Here is a 20,614-nt window from a genome sequence, read left to right on the forward strand (position 1 = left end):
CAAAAAGTGACCTCACTGTTCGTCATCCAGGCCACCCTCATTCACCCAAGAAAACTCTCAAAACTAAACAAGACCGTAATAAAACTGTCACACAGCATAAACACTTTTCATTTCACACTTCACTCGAGCATACGCTACAAACAACCTTTTTCTTCCACGCAATATTCTTCGAAAACTTATCGTCTCTAATATTTAGTCTATAATGAACTCTTATTCTAAATATCTGGCGACACAACGACTTTTCACTTCTCCATACCATTTCAATAGGTTCTTTCTTCAGACCTCAACATACATACACACTAATTCACTGATTCCACACATATTTGATAGGAGGAAGTCAATACATAATATTTTGAATTACTGCTCGAATTTTTCTCTCGAGATTTTTCTTATTAGAAATAGGCACAAAATTTCTAATTTTTTTCCGCCGAATTTTCATTCGTTTTGCATTACAGCATCCGGGTGGAAAAAAATTAGAAAATTGATGCCTAAGCATTCTTATAGAAAAAATCTCAACAGAAGAATTCAAACAGAAATTCGAAATCTATTGACTTTTTCTTATCAAATATCCAATAGAATCAGCACAGAAAACAAATAGAATTTTTCAATAGAATTCAAAGGAAATCCTATAGAAACAAACAGAGAATCTCATCCTATTGGAAAACATTTCTCTCTCAAGCTGAGAACGAAATCAGTAGCGAAACGGTAAACCGGTTTAAGTCGATTTCGGCTTTTGGCCATTTTTTGATGGCTATCTCGGAATCTAAGAGAGATAGGAAATTTTTTCTCATAACTTTTATTATAACCCTCAATTGGCTCTACAAAAAAGCTCATGACAATAATTATTCTATCTCTTTTAGATTCCGAGATATTCGTCAAAAACTCGTCAATAATCAATATCGACTTAACTCGATTTACCGTTTCGCTACTGCAATTATTTATCAGGAGACTTCGCGATTTTTAAAATTGACAAGAAGATATATTCTTGTATCAAGTAAACCTTCTCTGTCAAAAGTTGTTTTTTTTGGTCAGTGGACATACACATGTACATACAGACAGCATCTAAAAAAATTGCAATCATTCATATGTTGATATAATTGTACGTGGATACGTCCATGATCTTTCCTTCTCTCTCGAATTTCCTAGAAACTCCTTGCATTCCCTCGAATTTTCTAGAAATTCCCTGAATCTCCCCGAAATTTCTAGAAACTCCTTGAATGTTTTCGAAATTTCAAGAAACTTCTCGAATTACCTCGAAATGTCTAGAATTTTCTAGAATTCCGATGAATGGTGCTGCACAAAAGAACCGTTTCCCAAAATGACCTCTCATATTGAAACCATAGACGTATTCACGTCAAAATTGCACATTCGGACTTTTTGGACCATATCTACTTACCCCAACCCAAAAAATTGGGAGTTTAAATTTCAGCGATTACAAGCCTTGTTCAGCCTTAGAAATTAAGTCTCAATTCGGGTTATCATTTTGGGGCTGAATGAGGGCTGATTCAAGCTTGGGCTCCAGTCCTGCATGGAGAGAAATATTCAGTAAAAATTACGGAACAATTCCCGTAATCCACAACGGGGAATCGTTTTCCAGCAATTTTTATGGGAATGAAAGAGAATAAATCTAAAACGTTCAGTGAATTTTCACGTTCATCACCGAACAAAGTACGAAATTGTCACGTAATTTTTCCCGAAGAAGTAAAAACTTACAGAAACTTCCGGACTTATTATGCCTCCAAAATCAAAAATTCTTCAACGTTCACGAATTTTTATGAAGCTGGTGAGTTATTTCTACGTTTCGTTCCGTAAAATTTCTCAATAGTTGGGGAAAAATTACGGAACGACTTGTTGTCCCCACAGCGGTAAGTCATCAGACGGGCGGTTAATTTTTACGGAACAAACGGTAGAATTTACTTTTTATTGAATTTCCCTCGCTCGCGGATTACGTTTCGAACCGCAATTTTTACGTTTTTTTCTGGTAATTTTTCTTGAATTTTTCTCTCTGTGTGATTGAAAATTTGTGAGCCTTGGTTCAGGACTTGATGACCGTTCTTTCCATCGTCAATTCCTACCTGGGGACACCAAGTTCTCCAGTCCTCTTCTGATTTCGGGACTCCTGCCCCCGCCGATGCTCCAACCTCAACCATCCTCCTCCCTCCAAATATTTGATTTCACTCAACCGCCGATAAGTAACTATCCCCCAAACACAATACACCCGCTGATCCCGATGACGTCCCAGCCCACCAGTATACACGTAATGATAATATACAGACACACGCAAGCAAGCCTCGGCTGCTGTTCTTGGGCGAGATTGAGCCATGAGCCGAATGTTTATAGGACGCGGTAATTACCGAGTGTAGTAGAGCATCTAACGGAAACAGAGTGGGTACCAAGGGGGTGAGTGCCATACGGGGGTTATTGTTCATAAGCTCGTGCGCCATGTGGTAGGTGAATTTATGTTTCGGCTGAGCTACCATCATCAACACCCTCCTCACCCGGGCTTCCCCCTACGCATTTAACATTTTTTCACCGGCTTTTCCTCATTGATATCTCGGGAAAATTTACCACTGCACACTATATCTTAAATACGACACAGTCATTCGATATTTGTTCTCGGGAGGGTATATGGGGTGGCAGCCACTGTGATCCTCTCGGGCTAGACGGTTTTAGTACTCGCTCAAGTCGTTAAGAAACTCGGAGGATTGTCCTGGTGAGGGAGCGAAGAAACTTTTACGATCCGATTCGTCTACCTAACGAGCACCAATATCTTCCCATGTTTGCTCGAACTATAAAACTACCTGACTTGGGGGCGAATTTTATCCTCCGCCGTTCTTTCTTGGACTGGTTGGGTGCGAGGCTTGAATCCTATTAATTGTCATCGATCGATGTTACGGGTATATGACTAACAGCAGCCGCAATTTCCGAATGCCGTTAGTCAACTCATTCGCCTGTTTACATGGCCGTTCGGTAACACGACGTGATACCTTTATCGTGTAATTGTAGATACGTACAACGTCTTTTGTGTGCTGGGGGCAATCGATTGGAGGGGGAGGAAATGAAGGATTTGTTTATATCGGGCGACGAGGATCGGTGGGGTTTAATTATAGATTTTAGGGAATTACTTCTGCATTCACGGCGCTGATAGAAAAGGTGGGCGGATTTGGTTGCTTTTAACGAGACTTCTTGATTAGAAAGGCCATTCGTTAATTATTAGCGAATGGTACTAATAGGTGAAAAGACTCGTTAACAGCAGTTAAATCCTTCTATCAGTACCTTTCTTCAGTTGTAATTCAATAGCGAAGTGGTAAAACGGTTAAGTCGACTTATCTCTTAGTTGATTTTTTGACGAATACCTCCGAATCTAAAAGAGATGATGAAATTTTCCTAATAACCTTTTTTCTAGAGCAAATTTAGTGCTACAAAAAAGGTCTTGACAAAAATTTAGCTATCTCTCTTAGATTCCGAGGTATTCACTAAAAACTGGCCAATAGTCAAAATCGACTTGAATCGTTTTACCACTTCGCTACTGAACGAATCGCAAGGTTCTCCACAAACAGGTATTTCTTCATTAAATCACATTTTGCTCCACCTTCCATACAGTAATATTTGCCACGTTTTCTAGATAATTGTTATCGATCTTTTCTCTCCATGTACCCAAATTTCAGCGTTCTTATAAATAATTTTTATCGAAATTCTCTCCGTGCAGAATTCAAAGAACAAAGGCAACCTCCACTATAATTTCCTTGCCCCCCATATCACCTGAAACAAATCTTGAAAATCTGGTATCTACCATACTCCACTTAAAGACCGAATGAAACTATGAAACTGCTCACAAACCCGTGGCACCGTCTGCCAGTAATATCCAACCATTACATTTCCACTTTTCCCGCTTTCCACTATGTACCACTCATTGAAAGAGATCTCTGACACTTTAATAGCATAATGTACGTCCGACACAGTAATGTTTACTTATCAAACTGAGACAATCACACAGGAGAAAAGAAATCCATTCCATTTGCTCCATAAAACTGACTCCTCCAAACTTATTCCATTTATTTAGAAAAATTGCGAGTCAGTATTAAAAAAAAACAACAGCTCACAAAAGCCATCAACACATCCATAAATTCAGTATTTTCCCCCGTCCGTTATAACAATATCGCTGCCTTCTTTTCCAATCTATGAAATATTTTCAAGCATGAAACCTCCTTTCCTGAGTTTACACTCATATCGTATATCTATCGGGCACGAGAAAGGAAAACATCCGTCGTTGATACATCCCTGTTTCACTTTTCTCATAAAAGAAAGGAAGAAAAAAAACACAACGAATCTGCAGTTCTCTGACGTTACCAGAAGAATACAATGAAAAAAAGGAAAATAACAGGAAGGTAAAATACAAGATACATTGTTGATCCCATATCAATATAAAAATACGAGACGAGAATAAAACGTTGAGTCGTCAGGAAAACGAAGAAATTACGCGTTTGTTTGGTACATATATATCCAGAAATACACCGTACATAACCGTACATATATACCTGAGGATAAAAAGAAAGGGAGAGGGAGAAGATTGTGAGCCGCGTGCAGCCAATTGTTATCCGTCGAGAGGAGGCGACCTGGGCTAACTGAATTCGTGTCCTATTTCATCGCCTCATTCCACTCCTCCCACCTCCGCCAATTTTCTCGATGTTAGGGATGAAGCAAACGAATCGGCAAAGTCAAATTCCATTTCCACTAGCAATGGTCGATGTATCCCACGAAAAAAAAACCAGCGATCTTGGTTCATTCAGGGATGATTATTCACCAGTGTAAATGATGTTGACTCGATCCCTTTCGCCGGAACGGGAATTAATTCCTTGTTTGGATTATGCTCAAAGTATTCGGGAAATGGTTTCCTCGGAAAGTTGGGGAACTTTCAATATTTGCGAGTTATATCTTGTGACTGACTGTATAAACTAAGATTTGATTTCGATCGAAGTTTCGGGAAAAATTGCGTGAAAGGGATTGAGTAATTGGATAGCTCGGAAAGCGAACTATTTGGGGTTGGATTATGGGGGTATTATGGAATTGGTCAAATTTGTTTTAGTGGGATTATTGTAATTGTGAGAAGAGGGTTATAGGTCTGAAGGGAGAAAAGCAAAGGCTGTTCGTACCTGGAGACTTTTCATGTTCAGCTTGAATGTGATTGCTGATTTGGGGATGATTTAATAGCGATGAAAGTTGGTTTCAGTTTTTAGCCTTGAAAGTACTAAAGTAGCAATAGTACTAGAGGAATGAGGCTGTTTTATAAAGGGTTAAAGTAACAAAGTACTTTAGAGAGTAATTGATGAAGTACTTCAGGATTTTGACGTTGAAGTATTTTAGTACTCTGTCTGCAAAATATTTGTGTTTTATCTAGGAAGTAGTTTAGTACTTTGTCACACAAGTATGTTGACCTTTTACTAACAAAGTACTTTAATCAGCTAAGGACTTCTTTGATCGAAGTAAAGTTTATTCAGTTCAAATAAACCATTTTTCTGGCTGTACAATTAAACATGTTCCAATCATGTAGATACCTACAGTGTCACGTGTCTCGAGCCCCTAGTTGACTACAGTTAATTCTCACCATTGTGCGTCATTGTGCCCTGATCGTCGTTCTGATTTTGAGGAACTACGTCCAGTAAAGTATTTTTGTACTTTCGCGGCACATAACTTTGGTACTTTGTTAACGACCTACTAAAGTCAAAGTACTGAAGTACATTTTCATCAAAATACTTCAGCATTTCCCCATTGAAGTACTCCAGTATTTTGGCAACTAAATAAATATTCGAATTTCCAATACATTTCCACTCTCGAATCAATTTAAGAAAGACAGCATTTCCAAAAATTCCTACTCTCCATGACCTTTCCATCATCGAAGTATCAACCTACTATGGATGGATATCATCAAACATCAATCGTCTTCTCCGCATTGTCAAGTATTACCGTCTTCCACATGAAATTGAACTTGATGGAGCTCCCTCGAACTTGCAATGACTAGATGATTAGTGATGCCGTCGAGACTAGACGAGAACTATTTTGGAAAGATCATCACGGTCTAAAAAACCATCGAAAGTTTAGGAATCGTCGTAATTTCGAAAGACATTGGATCGGTGCATCTCGTCACGAACTTGGAAGAATCAATCACGTCTGAGTTTCAGTATTTTCTGTTTTTCAAATGTTTGTCTCGATATCTGTCTCATCTCGTCTCGTGAACGCAATTGCAACGAGATGCACCAATCCAATGTCTTCCGAGATTGCAACGATTCCAAAACTTTCGATGTTTTTCCAGACCGTGATGATCTCTTCAAAATAATTCTCGACTAGTCTCGACGGCATCACTATAGATGATGAGAATTAGTCAGCATGCGAAAGGTGTTCATCACCCAACATAAACATTCCTACTTGCACAAGCATTGCCATTCCCACTCTCTCATCGAATGCAAATGCCCTCAGAAACTCGTAATGATGTTCCAAACGAACGCTTTCAATTCAAGCTCATCCAGCGGGAAAATACATTCCTAATCCGAAACCTCTATCATTCCATTGAAATTACTTAGGCAGCACGTTGAAAGTGGTAATGGCTTTGAAAAAGAAGGCAACATAGTAAGGCTTTCCATAGTAAGGGAAGGCGTCTTGGAATGTACCACCAGTATATGAATAATGAGAGCTTATGTACAACTGGGTTTCCTTTTGGAGAATGCCTGTAAGGACGAGTGAGATATAGACTGTCGGATTGAATGGCATGAGAATATAGAGCATATATTCCCGAGACTTTGGGGATCTCTTAATCGGCACGAGAGTTTCCGAGCCCTCAATTCGTATCAAAGCAATTGAGCTCCGCTTTGCTCTCATCGGATAGTGGAATGTAAAGAGGGGGAAGGAAAATGGACGACGAAGGGAGAGGGGGGGAGGGGTGGATAGTCCCAGTGTGACACAGCAGACAAGTCAAGCGAGGGACTCGAGCGAACGACTCGAAGACAATGCAATTATTCGCAATTACCGCGTTGCGTCCGCTAGTACCGGGAATTATCTCATTCTGTTTCCATTACTGGAATACCACCCCTGTCTCTCCTTACCACCCTACGGCTCTCTCTCGCGCGCGCGCTTTCTCTTTAGTATCTGCCCTTTGTTCCGCGATGCGACAGGATATGTATGACTGAATACATCTTGCACTGTTCTACCTGAGATGACATGCAGCAATTTGTCATGTATGTGGGGGGAGTTAGCGCTAACTCATTCAGAAATCAGTCAGTTGGGCTTTGTTTCTATTATTCATGGGATAATGTTATCAATTTTCATTTAGTTGGAAGGATAACAGAATTACGGAGGGAAACGAAATTTAAAATTGAGTTGTGTTACTCGGTAATTGGAACATTTTTTGAAAAATTGCGAATATTCTTTCTCTGTTTTAAAGTTTTTTGCCAATTTACAGAAAAATATTAAATAAATTTATAGTTTTTTATTTATTCCAAAAACTTGACCGAATTGAATGTTGCAAGAAATTGATGCATTTTTCTGGAGCAATTAAATTGAGACTTTCGGAAGTCTCAACTGGAGACTTTCAAAAGGATTGTGACGTTTGAAGTTTTTCCAAGGAGGGTTAAGGAGAGACTACCATGAGTTTAAAAATTGAAGATCGATTATATTTGTTTAAAAACGAATAATTAGAGCAAAAAAATTTATTGTTTATTGTTCGATTGCCCCGTATATGCTTAAAATATTTAAAATAGTCCAGGGCCTCAAATTTTTAAGCTACAGAACTCCAAAATTGGTGGCCCAGTATGTTTATATTTTCAAAATATTTTTAATATTTTGATTTTTGTTTCTCAAAATTTTTGAACAAATGTGTACAATAATAATTCAGTAGCGAAGCGGTAAACCGGGTTAAGCGGTAAACCGATATTGACTATTGGCCAGGTTTTGACGAATGTCTCGGAATCTAAAGGAGATAGAAAAATTTTTGTCATTACCTTTTTTGTAGAATCGACTGAGGGTTATAGAAAAGGTTATGAGTAAAATTTTGCTATCTCTCGTAGATTCCGAGATATTCGTCAAAAAATGGCCAACGGTCAAAATCGACTTGACCCAGTTTATTGTTCTTTGAAATTCGAGTTCTACACAGCTAATTTCATTTTTTTCAATATAAAAAATTGCACCATTCATGTACAGAGGCCGGAAAGATATTTCTGAAAGAATCGAGAATATATTTTAAATGTTTTGAAAATCTCCATTCCGAAATTGGGATTTTCAGAACTCAATTCAGTCTTAAATGGAAATTTGTTTTTTTTTTAGGTAAAATATATACTTCACTCACAATGAACGTAAGAATCAACTACATAAAGGATATAAATCCTATTTTCGACCCTGTAACTCCACGCAACACAATTATAAAAATGAGAAACAAATGACTGATGTGAATAAAAAGATTTTCATTTCCTCGACTGAAAACATCGGGGGGAACGAGGGGAACCCCATGCTGTACATAATATTCCTCCGCTCCATGGGTCTGGAACGGGATGCTAGCTAATGTAACAAAGGAAAAGCGTCCCGAGGTAGACGAGTGGATGGCGAGCGACGAAACGTAATTACCAGCCCCCATATCTGCCCCCCGGGTTTTCAGTCCTCCTTCCCTCCTCTCGAGCTCCTCTTTATTCCCTTCCGCCCTTTTCCCTCCCGTTAAACTCCCCAAGAAACGAAACTCGACGCCTCTGCTTCTCCTCGTTCTATTTAGCTCAAGCGTACTTTTGGGCTCTTTCCGGTGGCATTTTATGACAGAGGTAACATTGGGCGAAAGTGTCATACAACTATTATAGTCTCGTGAAAAAATTTCGACACTTCAGGGTGAAAAAGTGTAATTAATTTTATTGTTTAATCTTCACTTCGTTTTCTAGGGATGAAAAAGGCTTCACAGAAGAGAATTGTTCTTCTTCAACTGAAAATATTATTATTCAACAACTTTAAGAGGATTATTGATTCATACATTTATGATTTCAGAACGAAGTGAAGTTGTTTTATATCGACATTTCTTTTTAGTGTGGCCAAAATACATATTATCATGAGAGGAAGAAAATTCCCCGATTTCTGAGAAAATTTTAAGCAAATGTCTGTTTTTTTTAAATGGATACGTCTATGGTTTCGTTTTGGGAGGTCATTCGGTAAAAATGCTTATGCAGCCGCGCCATCTATCGGCGATGCTGACTGTTGATACATTAATAACCGTCGATCGATCGGTAAAATACCGACAGGTTGTTAGAGCAATTTCCAGTGCAGAAATTCCTAGATTCAAAATTCCCTATAAGAGGCGGATGGGCACACTCTGCCGTCAGACATAAATTGGCAATCAAAGAGTTAACATCGTACGAAGTAAAGAGTGTAAATATCTGGTGCAGTGGTAAGGTCAGTCTAGATATTGACGTGGATACGTCTATGGTTTCAATATGGGGGGTCATTTTGGGAAATTGTCCTTATGCGCAGCGCCATCTATCGGAATTCTAGAAAATTCTAGACATTTCGAGGTAATTCGAGGAGGTTCTTGAAATTTCGAAAAAATTCAAGGAGTTTCTAGAAATTTCGAGAGAATTCAAAGAGTTCCCAGAAAATTCGAGGAATTGCAAGAAGTTGCTAGGAAATTCACGAAAGAAGGAAAGACCATGGACATATTCACGTACAATTACGTCTGTATCGAACATACCACGTATGAGCAAATTTTATAGGATTTCCTATAGGACATCCTATAGGATTTCCTATAGGAAATCCTATGGAGAATTCGAACATTTCCTATAGGATTTTTCTGGTGGGATTTCCTATAGGATTTCCTATACAATTCACTATAGCGTTTTCTATAGAAAGTAACACACAATATTGAGACTCAAAACCAATCGGTCACAAGGGTCAGGATTAGGACCATAAACCTGATAGGAAATTTTATAGGGAATCCTATAGGGAATCCTATAGGAAATTCTGTTGGAAATCCTATCAGAAAAATCCTATAGGAAATGTTCGAATTCTCCATAGGATTTCCTATAGGAAGTCCTATAGGATATACTATAGGAAATTCTATAGCATTTTTTCATACGTGACAACCGCCTGCAATTTTTTTCATTTGAGGAAAACTTGTGTTTTGTTTGAAAAAATTATTGAGTTTTCTAGAAAATGTTCGGATTTTCTGAATAATTCAAGAAAATTGTTAACTTTTCTAGAATATCGATTCATAACTTCCCTTATTTTCAGATGATTACGGGTATTGATCCGTCACTTTGAAGATTAAAAATTATTGATTAATCTTTGTCATTGATTGAATTTTGCTCTCTATGTATAATCCATTTTTGTAATGCATTTACGAGTGCATGAAATTTGATATATTTGAAATTTGAATGAAGAAAAGGAAGCTTCTCACAAGTAAATGAGGTGCACGATTTATCTCGTTCTGGTAAATATAAAGATCATGGATACACTGTTGAAAATTTTTGTCTAAAATTTTCAGTACACTTTTTGTAAATTTTTGTCGAATTTAATTACCACTGAAATTTCAAGGTATTTCATCATTGAAAATCCAGAATTTCGTGGAAAAATCGAAGAGAACTGTAATTACAGTTCCATTTTTCCCTGAAAACGAATAGAAAACCAAAAAATTCTGATAAATATATCCTTGAATTTTCAGGACAGTGACACTGAATGTGATTTAGGAGGAAAACAATCAGAAAATTTCAGACTTCATTGAAAATTGGAAATTCAAATAAATTAAGGGATTCTCATCTTTATGCTTCTTAAAATTCTGGAATTTTACTGAATCTTCAGTGAAACCTGAAATTCCATCTCACAACCCCCACCCTCGTCGAATCCTCCACCAGAAAGTATTTTCCATCAACGAAGAACAACTGTTTTGAAATTTCGGTAACAATATTCTCAACTCAAGAATTATTTTTCCTCTGTGGAAAATTACGTTTTGCGAGTCCTCGAGTTTTCTCACAATATATGGGAATACGGGTACTCTGGACCTTCGGAGATTTCACTCGTAAAGTTAAAAGTACTTGGTGAGCGAACACAGAGGACGATTCTCAACACCTGCGACCCAGGCTCAAGAGTCGAGGCCATAACTTATCCAGCCCCTCGGGCTTCTTTTACAGGTTTTTTTCCTCGTTTCATCCTGGGTAACCTCTCGCTCACTGAAGATTAGTTTATATACATTTTAGTTCCCACCAGCACTATAAATTCCAGGGGGCAAATATTTACGTATGGGCATGAGCCATGATACTCCAATTACTTGAGGGACCTCTACCTTTGAAGAGTTGAAGCAGAGGTGGTTTGCATTTTTATTATTCATTTTAGTTTTTTTTTTATTGCAAATAGCCATCGGGCTATTTTTAGAGCTGATGGGTTATCTATTGGTGCTTGTGTATTTATCGATCTGTCGGCGAGTGGTCGAACAGGTGCTGTTCGAGAAAGAAAAAATGTGGCGCGAGCCACAGACAAATTATTATTTCGAAATTCAGGTAACACGTCTCGAATATTTTATATCGTTATATTCGAGACAAACATTCTATCCTTGTTCTTCACGAAATTTCTGCACGCTCCCGACCAAATATATCAGTCCGACTCTCAAACTCGATGTTAACACATGTAACGTGCTAAAATACAACACCTTTATTCTACGAACTAGGCAATCATGCTTACAGTCGCGCGCGACCGCCTTCAAGTGGGCGCTGTAACGCACAATAACATCCTCGTAGTCATGGAAATCATTGATTGATCCATCTACCAATCGCAAGGCGAATAAAAAGTCAACAATCAAAACAATCATTCATTGTCAATCAACTTTATGAAAAAGGAACCACGAGTTATTATTCTACGATATACACCTAACCGCCACCAAAAATAATATCCGTAGTTAGAAAAAAATGAGATTTCATAAACAGTATAATAGTCATTTCCAAAATCATGAAATCTCAAATTTTGGAGGCGCAGGAAGACCAGAATTCCTCAACCTCAAGATGAATATTTTGAGAAAAAAAAACTTGAAATCGGATCAATAATTTTTTTGATATTGAAACATAATAGTTTTATACAAAAAATTGAATATATTCAAAACTACTACTTAAGAGCTAGAATCCTACTAAATTTCAACTTCCTATCTCAATTTTTTCAAGCCTTATCGTCTTCATATCAATTTTATCACAAAAATGAAAAATGTCCATTACTGGGCGACTCGCAATAGTTAGCTAGATATATTATGGTCCGATTTAATAGATATTATCATAAGAAATATTTTGACGCCAAAAAAAGTTCATTTGATGCAGTAGTTTCCGACATATTGAGAAAAGAAAAGTTTTTCGGAATCGCTGTATCTCAAAAACGACGGGACCGATTAAGCTGAAATTTCGCCGAGAGGTGCTCCCAAACAATACCAACTATAAGCCAAAATTTCAGATTTTTATCTGTCACTTTAGCCCTTTTTCTGAGAAAATTTATTTAAAAATTCCCATAATTTTGTACGCACATACGGACGTACACACAAACATTCTCTAAAAACATCATATCTCGATATTTTATGACATTCTTTGTCATTTCCAAGCAAAATTAGAGAATCGAAGAATCGACCGATTACAAAGCTTCCATTCAGAAACAAAAAAAACTTCAAACCCATGGAAAGCAATACACAACATTTTCTAGTATTAAGAAACAACTTTTTCATCAAGACAACTTCTCGATCAAATCTCTCAAAATTGGAAATAATTTTCTGAAATTTCCCCGCGTCTCTTACTTCCCAAATGAATCTAAATCAAAGAAATCCGTAGACCACTACAAAATCCGCACGAATTGATATCACAGGGTTGAGCTCATAAAGCTAATCCTTCATTCAAGCGAACCCTTAATCCTGCTATTGCATCGCAGCGACATTTTCCTCGAGTAAGACGCATAGAACAGCATTACGGAGAATTCCACCGTTAGTTGTGCCTCGATAAATTTGCGCATCTACCCATAGGGAGTAGTTTCAATTGAGGCATGTCAATATTAGTATTCCCTGATGGCTTTTTTTCGTACTCAACCACATGTGTGAGGCGGAAAATTCAAATTAGGTGTGCACGATTTCATGTCAATATCTGGTTTTTCGTATTAATGATCCGAATGTATGATGTCACGTCGAAAATTATCCAATCTTCACCGGTACTTTTAATGTTGTTGGTTGAACGATAAAACAAATATTTGCTATTTCGTGTGATTAATATTTATTCAGCATTAGCCGTCGTTGAAATACGTTATTGAATATTGAATACGTCATTTACTTTTTAATTACTAAAAATGGCGGTTGAATTTTGTTCCGCTTCAAAACGGGAGATTCAGCTGTATTTCACTAAAATTCATCAATTCTTTAAATCTATCACTGATCAATGGACAACAATTTCTATGAACCTGTAACATTTGAACATTTTCCGGGTTTTAATGTAAGTGTAGTGTCTATTTATTATTAATTTGGAAGGAATTGAAAGATTCATTCTTGGTTTCGTGATTAATAGCTTGGTTTAATTCAGGATTCAAATAATTTTCAATTGGATTTATTATTTGAATTCAGTTTGATTTTGTTATTATTTTATAGTTGTTTTAAATTTCAATTGGAGCATTATTTTATGAAAAGAACGAGAATATTTATCACTTTAAGTTTGGATTTCCAGTGAAAACTAGCACGATAAATTGATTTAGTAACAATAGTTTGGAATACAATGACGGGGAATAAATGTTTGATATAGGGGAGGTAGGGGCAAAGCGGACCCCCGGGGCAAAGCGGACCCCTTCGAAAAAAAAAAGTGTGGGGTAAAGTGGACCCTCACATAAATTATTGAATCGAGTCGCCAGAATTATTCTAATACGTTTTATAAAGTGAAATTTACTACCTTGACTAAAAAAATATGCAATGAGGGCAAGTATAAATTTGTGTGAGCTCCTGCGGATCTAATTGTGAACAAAAAATGTGAGTTTTTGATCGACAGCGATTACATTCTATCCAATCGGTAGAACAACATGACAATGACTCCTGACAAACGGAAAATTAAAATAATTTTAAAAAAACAGAGGGTCCACTTTGCCCCAACATTAATTTTTTTTTAAATTTAATGACAGATCTTAATTGCAATTCTAATGAGATTATGATCTCCACGTGAAGTGCATTGACTCATTAGAATTTAAAAAACTAAACGATTCGCTTAGAAGGTCCGCTTTGCCCCTACCTCCCCTAAATTTGAGTTGAATTGAGGTTGATTCACTTGAGTATCTACCGAGACCGAGCAAACTATAGCCAAACACTCGCAACGTGGAGACAACAAGGCCGTTGCTCAAAACACCTCAGAGAAAGAGACGTATCATAGCATTTGTTTCTTTCACATTTGTTTTCTTTGTGGAAAATTGATTGTTTGTAAATTATTTACAGAATTTTCTGGAATTTTCTGGAATGCTCGTAATTTTTGAAAATTGCAATTGTTTTCATCAATCGTTCTCCAAAAGTAAACTTTCTAACTTTTTTTCCACGTTTTTAAAATGTTCTCTAACGATTCAATATTGAGATTCAAATTCAGACTTGCAAAGTTTAAACAATAAAATCATTGCAAAATGTGCGGAAATTTAGGGTCAAATGAGGCTTAATAAAAACTCTGATGTTCAACTACAAAAGTAGAAAGGCATTTCGCTGCAGAAAAAATAGCCCCAACTACTTGGATATCCTTAAATCCATTAAACATCCTATTTTTCATTTCAAAACAACAATACATCAAATTGTAGAATAACCTGAATGAAATTATTTGTAATTCAGACGCATCTTTTAAAATGATGCTACAGATTTATTCATCACGAATTTGTACTCAACCGTTGACTCTCATGGCGTTACCGAATATTAATCAAAATATTTGATGAATAGCATAAACTGCCACCGAAACTTTCCCAACAGTTTGTTCATACCATCTCTGTATAATCGAATCTGCGTCTCGTCTTTCACGAAACTTGTTCGATCCCATTGGGAAATATCCGTTGATACTGCGTCCACAATATGGTACAGAAACCTCGCTGATGATGGAAGACGGGGAATTCTAACCCACGAGTTCCTTGTCTGCGGTCTCGCAGGTACTGAAGTTACTAATATTCCAATGGTAGACTTCACTCGTTACAGATTGAATAGTTATTAATCACTTCGCTGTGGCATTTTCAAGTGTCAAATTACTGTTTCTACTTCTTGTTCGATAATTGCTCCAGTTTATAGCAAAGTTGGTTTAATATTACATGAGGCAGTATCCATTGTGTTTAATGAATTATACGTAATGACTCCAGGAATTTATCCGAAGTGTTTCTTACTCCTTTTACATGTTCCATCATGTATCAAAAGTCGCTCGAAAGGTCCTTTCCTCGGTCCTTTCATAATGAGCACAACTCCAACCAAAATGTTTTTATTCATATCAACGAATTTCATTTAGAATTCATTCGTATTTTTTCTAGATCTCAGCCGCAAGAAAAAGAATAATGAACTATTGAAAAAAAATAGTAGGTGATAAATCAAATCTTGTTAAAAAGTACATAAATTAAATTCCACATTTTTTCTGGATCTCATAATAAAGTGATTTGAAAAAATGATGCAGGAAATTATGGGTTTCTAAATAATTTCTCTCCATATATCATTTCATTTAAAATTCCCAGGAAATATCTACCACTGACATTGTCTGGCAATGAACATATCAATGGATATGCGAAAACTCAAATTTATGCAGCTTGTAAAATTCAAGTTCTCTAGGAATGACATCTCCTCCCCCACAATCAGCAAAAATAATCCCGTCAATAACAGCAAAATTCTCGGGAATAATGAGAAATGAAATCCATCTATGGAAATTCACCCAGAGCGCACTCAACGCCGTAGAACGAAGGAATCCACATTATTCCACAGCACCTATATTACTATCACTCAATTCCAATCTCCATGGTACCCTTCACAGACTTTCGAGAGGTAATTTGTCGGAATGTTGAGAACGATGGAATTGTGTAGACAGTGGAATGAGGAGTGTAGTTAAGTTCTCTTTAACAAGATGAAGCTCGACGATGAATGTAGACCGTAGTATCCCTTGTTAGAAAATACCTGCAGCTGTCCTACTTCATCCTTTGTCATTCTTTTCCTCAGTTGGAATTCTCGTTTCGAGGAGAGGCCATCAATTATTTTGAACGATGTCTGAAAATTACGACAATGCTTATTATGTAGAAAACTGAGAGCTGAAAATCCCTCAATAATGAGTGCAAAATTTCAATGTTTCAGCAACAACAGCAGCAAGCACAAGCCCAACAGAACTCCCAACAATCTCAACATGCTCAGTCGACACAGCAGGGACAGGCGAGCTCACCGAGCAGTTGTAATGCTGGCAAAGCAAGCCCATCACCCACTAATTCTTCATCACCTGGAGTCACTCCTAACAACAACAAAACTACTACTGAAGCCAAATTGGTTGAGTGCAGTCTGTGCCGTCGACAATTCAAAAATATACCCGCTCTCAATGGTCATATGAGACTCCACGGAGGGTACTTCAAAAAGGTAATCACTTATAATGTCAATCCGATCCTTGAAATCATTTAAATACTCGGAACTTATTGACTAAGGGGGTTCAGCGGAGTTGACTGCACTCTTTCGTGAGAAAATTTTTCAATAACTTTTCCTGAAAAACTTGACGAGTTCGTTTGTATGCAGGGAACCTTGAGGAAAATGCCCGATTAATTTTGAAGCTCGTGTGATATTACAAGTGATAATTTTTGATAATTCAATTGGTAATTTTTCATGTTAATATATATATTAAAAACAACAGATTTCCTTGTCGAATGAGCCCCTCATGGGAACTGACAGATGGATTTTGTCTCATAATTCTCTTGGCCGAAATTTGGATGGAAAAATTCTCTTCCGCACACCACTCGAGCTTCAAAAGTAATCAGGTATTTCCGTCAAGGTTCCCTGCATACAAACGAACTCGTCAAGTTTTTCAGGAAAAATTAACTCCTTCGTTTGTTTGCAAGGAACCTATCGGGGAATCCCTGATACTTTTGAAGCTCTTGTGGCATTACATACGACTATCTATATTTTATACTTTTTGGAATTCTTCGTACAGTGTATGTAAAAAAAGTGAGGTCACTAGGGGGATCAGTTCTGAATTCATCATTTACAAAAAGACACGGCTCCTAATAATTGCAATTTTTTCACCAAAATAATTCTATATTCTTCCTTGTTTTGTCAGCTACGACTTTTTTTCACTGTTTTTACGGAGCTAGTATTTTTTCCCGACATTTTGCGAAAAAATGTATATTGATTTTTTTCCTATTGAATGCACGCACGAAAAAGTTTAATAGAAAAACCTATCGAATTCGTTGGAAAATTCGATTGAATTTCTATTAACCTTTCTATTAGTTTTTGGCTGATTCTATTGACATGTTCAATAGAAAACATTCAATAGAAAAAGTCAACAGAATTCGATTTTTCTATATAACTTATTCTTTTCATATATTTTCTATAGAATTTGCTCGACTCAAATTTTCATTCTATTTTTCTTTTCTTACCATCAAGAAAATCAAACGAAATAACTTGGAAAATTTCAGCCGAAGAAATTCTATAGAAAATATCTCAATAGAATAAGTTATATAGAAAAATTGCATTCTATTGACTTTTTCTACTGAATATTTTCTATTGAACATTTCATTTTTCGTCCATGTGGTCATATGAAATTTCATAGGGGGTACTTCGAAATCATTAAAATACTCGGTATTTCAGTCATACTGGGTCAACAACTTCAATAATATTCCGCATTTGAAACGTACCACATGAATTGGTTGTTTTCAAAATTGAGGCTGTTTCTTTATTACAGTCCATTATGTAAACTTTCCGCCATCACTAACCGCGTTTTATATGCATACGCTGCCGGAAACTGATCATATATGTATATAATAAACATAAAGTGCGCGTAATGTCCACACACCATACGCGTATTTTATGCATAATTAATCAGCTACGCGTAATTAATTAATTATTTTCTGTGTTAAATTATAATTTTTCAATGACAACTATTCCAGAAATTTCTGCTGAAAGTTCAGTTGATAAAAATTTCTGACGTAGAATGTATTTGTGCAAAATTTCTGAAAAAAATTATTAAACGCTCTTCGAATTCATTCCTGTCAATCTCCAACTGCGTGCATCCACTTTGCCCCTATCTCTCTCTCTCTCTCTCTCTCTCTCTCTCTCTCTCTCTCTCTCTCTCGAGCCACCAATTTCCATTGATTCCCCCAGACCTCCTGCATGCGAATATCCAAACACATCAAACAGTGCATTCACGCCTCACCACTTCCCCAATAAAAAAACTTCAGCTTGAAAATTCTCTCCTCAACAAAGAAAAAACTCCCCCATCAAAAAAAAATATTTCTCTCTAATTATCAAAGCCCCAACGATAACAAGATTGACAATATAGCGCGCTAGAAAAGCCCCCTGTCCCCACCCCAGCGATGTTCCCCAGCGAAAGCAGAAGAAAAAACGATCAAAAACACGAGAACAAGGGAGAAAGCAAAAAAACCTGAAATGCGATAAGAGGAAGAGCGGAAAAAAAACAAGATCAGCGATTCTCCTTCGGGTTTGCTGGGGACCTCACGAGCACAGAGGGCACTGATTAAAAATGTCTTGACGAAGGTACAGCACCTCCCGATGCGACGCTCATAGAAAACTGCTGAAAAGCTCGGTAACGGAAAAGTTTTCCCTTTTATTCGTTCCCACTCCCGGAAAGGATGAGGAAAGCAGGAAAAAAACTAACGGGAGATCGGGGAAAAAAAATCGGGGGCAGGGAAGGGGGGGGGGGTGGCAAGCGCGAATGATGGAAAAAAGATCGGGAGATAAAGGCCGACAGGGTACCTAGATAGAGATTGAAACTTTGGTGGTGTAGAGGGCAAAAGAAAATACCGGAAGGGGATAGCTTGGGGTATGAAGTCTCTCGCGAGATAGAAAGATAAGGCGATGATCGAATCGAAATGAACCCATTAACAAGTTCTTTCGTTCCAGAACGTTCGAACCAATCCCACTGAGACGTTTGAAAACTGCAGTAGACTCTCCCCTCCCCGTCCGCCCAGAAGGTCCTTCTGGGTGCTGTCTTCTCGCACCTATATCCCAACCTCCGTGCAAACATTGTCTCGAGCTTTTCCTCCATTATGCAGATTGAATCTGACTGGGTTACGTTTCAAGGATTTTCTCATCACTGGGCTCTCTCATCTTGTATTATTACGAACTTATTGCGAGACAGAGCGGAGCGGAGTGATGCACCGCAGGAGTAAAAATTGGAGTTTGTAATTTATGATAATGTTTAGATTGGCAATGGATGGAATTATGGTAATGGGGTTTTGTTTGATTGGGGTTATTTGTGATGGCGTGGTTGGAGGAATCGGATTGGTCTCGTTATCAATTCAGGGGAATTGCTGTGGTTGTTTCTGAATGGAAGCTTTGGAATCGGGCAAATTTAAGTTCCCAATTTTTTGGGTTAGGGTAACTGAGTAGATCTGAAAAGTTCGAATGCGATTTTTAGGTGCACTGTTAAAAATTTTTGTCTGAATTTTTCATGCCAAATTCCGGAAATTTTTATCGTGTTCAAGTTCCACTGAAATTTCAGGGAATCTTGTCATTGAACAACCAAGTATTCCATTGATTTTCTGTTCAAATGATCTGAAAATCAATAAAATACTTGATTTTTCAGTTCAATTATTCTATGAAAATTCAGAACAATGAGGAAAATTCAGGGAAGATTTGAAAATTCATGTCATTTTGTTTCGGCATAGTCTTGTTCCACTAAGAATTTCATCAAGTTGGGAAATTTCCATCTCCCTCCCACTTAAAAATCATGAATTTTCTTGAATTCTATCTAAAACTAGAAGTTTACTGTTTTTCCCCTAAATCTGATTCAGTGTCAATTCTCTTATGAGAATTACTGTCATATTTCCCATGAATTTTCAAAAAATTTCAACCAGTGTGGTGTCTGCATGTCACGCACGAAAAAATTGAATAGAAAAATCTAGCGATTTCGCTAGACAATTCTACTGGATTTCTATGAAACTTTTCTATTAGTTTTTGGCCAGTTCTGTTGAACTGTTCAATAGAAAATATTTTATGGAAAAAGTCAATATAATTTAATTTTTCTATACAACTTGTTCCATTAAATTTTTTTATACAATTTCTTCTCCGGAGAATAAGGTTACAAGTAGCAAGAGTAAGCTTTATAAAATGTTACATTTAAGTCCTTACCGCCTCTAACCCAAGAGAAAAACTGCAGCGCATCCTTTTTCATGGAAAACTACATGGAAACTGCTGCTAAAACCGAAAGTTTGAAAATGCTCCTCCAATGAGACCCTTATGCCCGGGTTCTACTCCCCGAAGTCAGTCGTAGCAATACGCAAAGGGAAAAGGACACTTCACGTTGAGTCGTCACTGTAGACGCATCAAAATATTCAACGATCCAAAATTTAAATTCATTGCTTGGTCTCGGTAAATACTCAAGTGAATCAGTCTGAATTCAACTCAAAATCGCACATCACATCGTGATGTGATCCCCCCCCCCCC

At 37.2% G+C, this 20,614-nt stretch overlaps 1 protein-coding gene across 1 annotated transcript in view; it reads left to right on the forward strand.

Moving 5' to 3' along the window:
• Nucleotides 1-20,614, forward strand: part of LOC107038772 — a 469,173-nt gene that overhangs the window by 412,469 nt on the left and 36,090 nt on the right. Inside the window, exon 9 of the mRNA XM_029126156.1 lies at nt 16,304-16,576. Within this exon, the coding sequence (XP_028981989.1) occupies nt 16,304-16,576 (273 nt within the window). The remainder of the gene's footprint in view (nt 1-16,303; nt 16,577-20,614) is intronic.

Source organism: Diachasma alloeum, unplaced genomic scaffold (genome assembly GCF_001412515.2).
Source record: "Diachasma alloeum isolate Michigan unplaced genomic scaffold, Dall2.0 Dall_scaffold_00288, whole genome shotgun sequence".
Classification (NCBI taxonomy): domain Eukaryota; kingdom Metazoa; phylum Arthropoda; class Insecta; order Hymenoptera; family Braconidae; genus Diachasma; species Diachasma alloeum.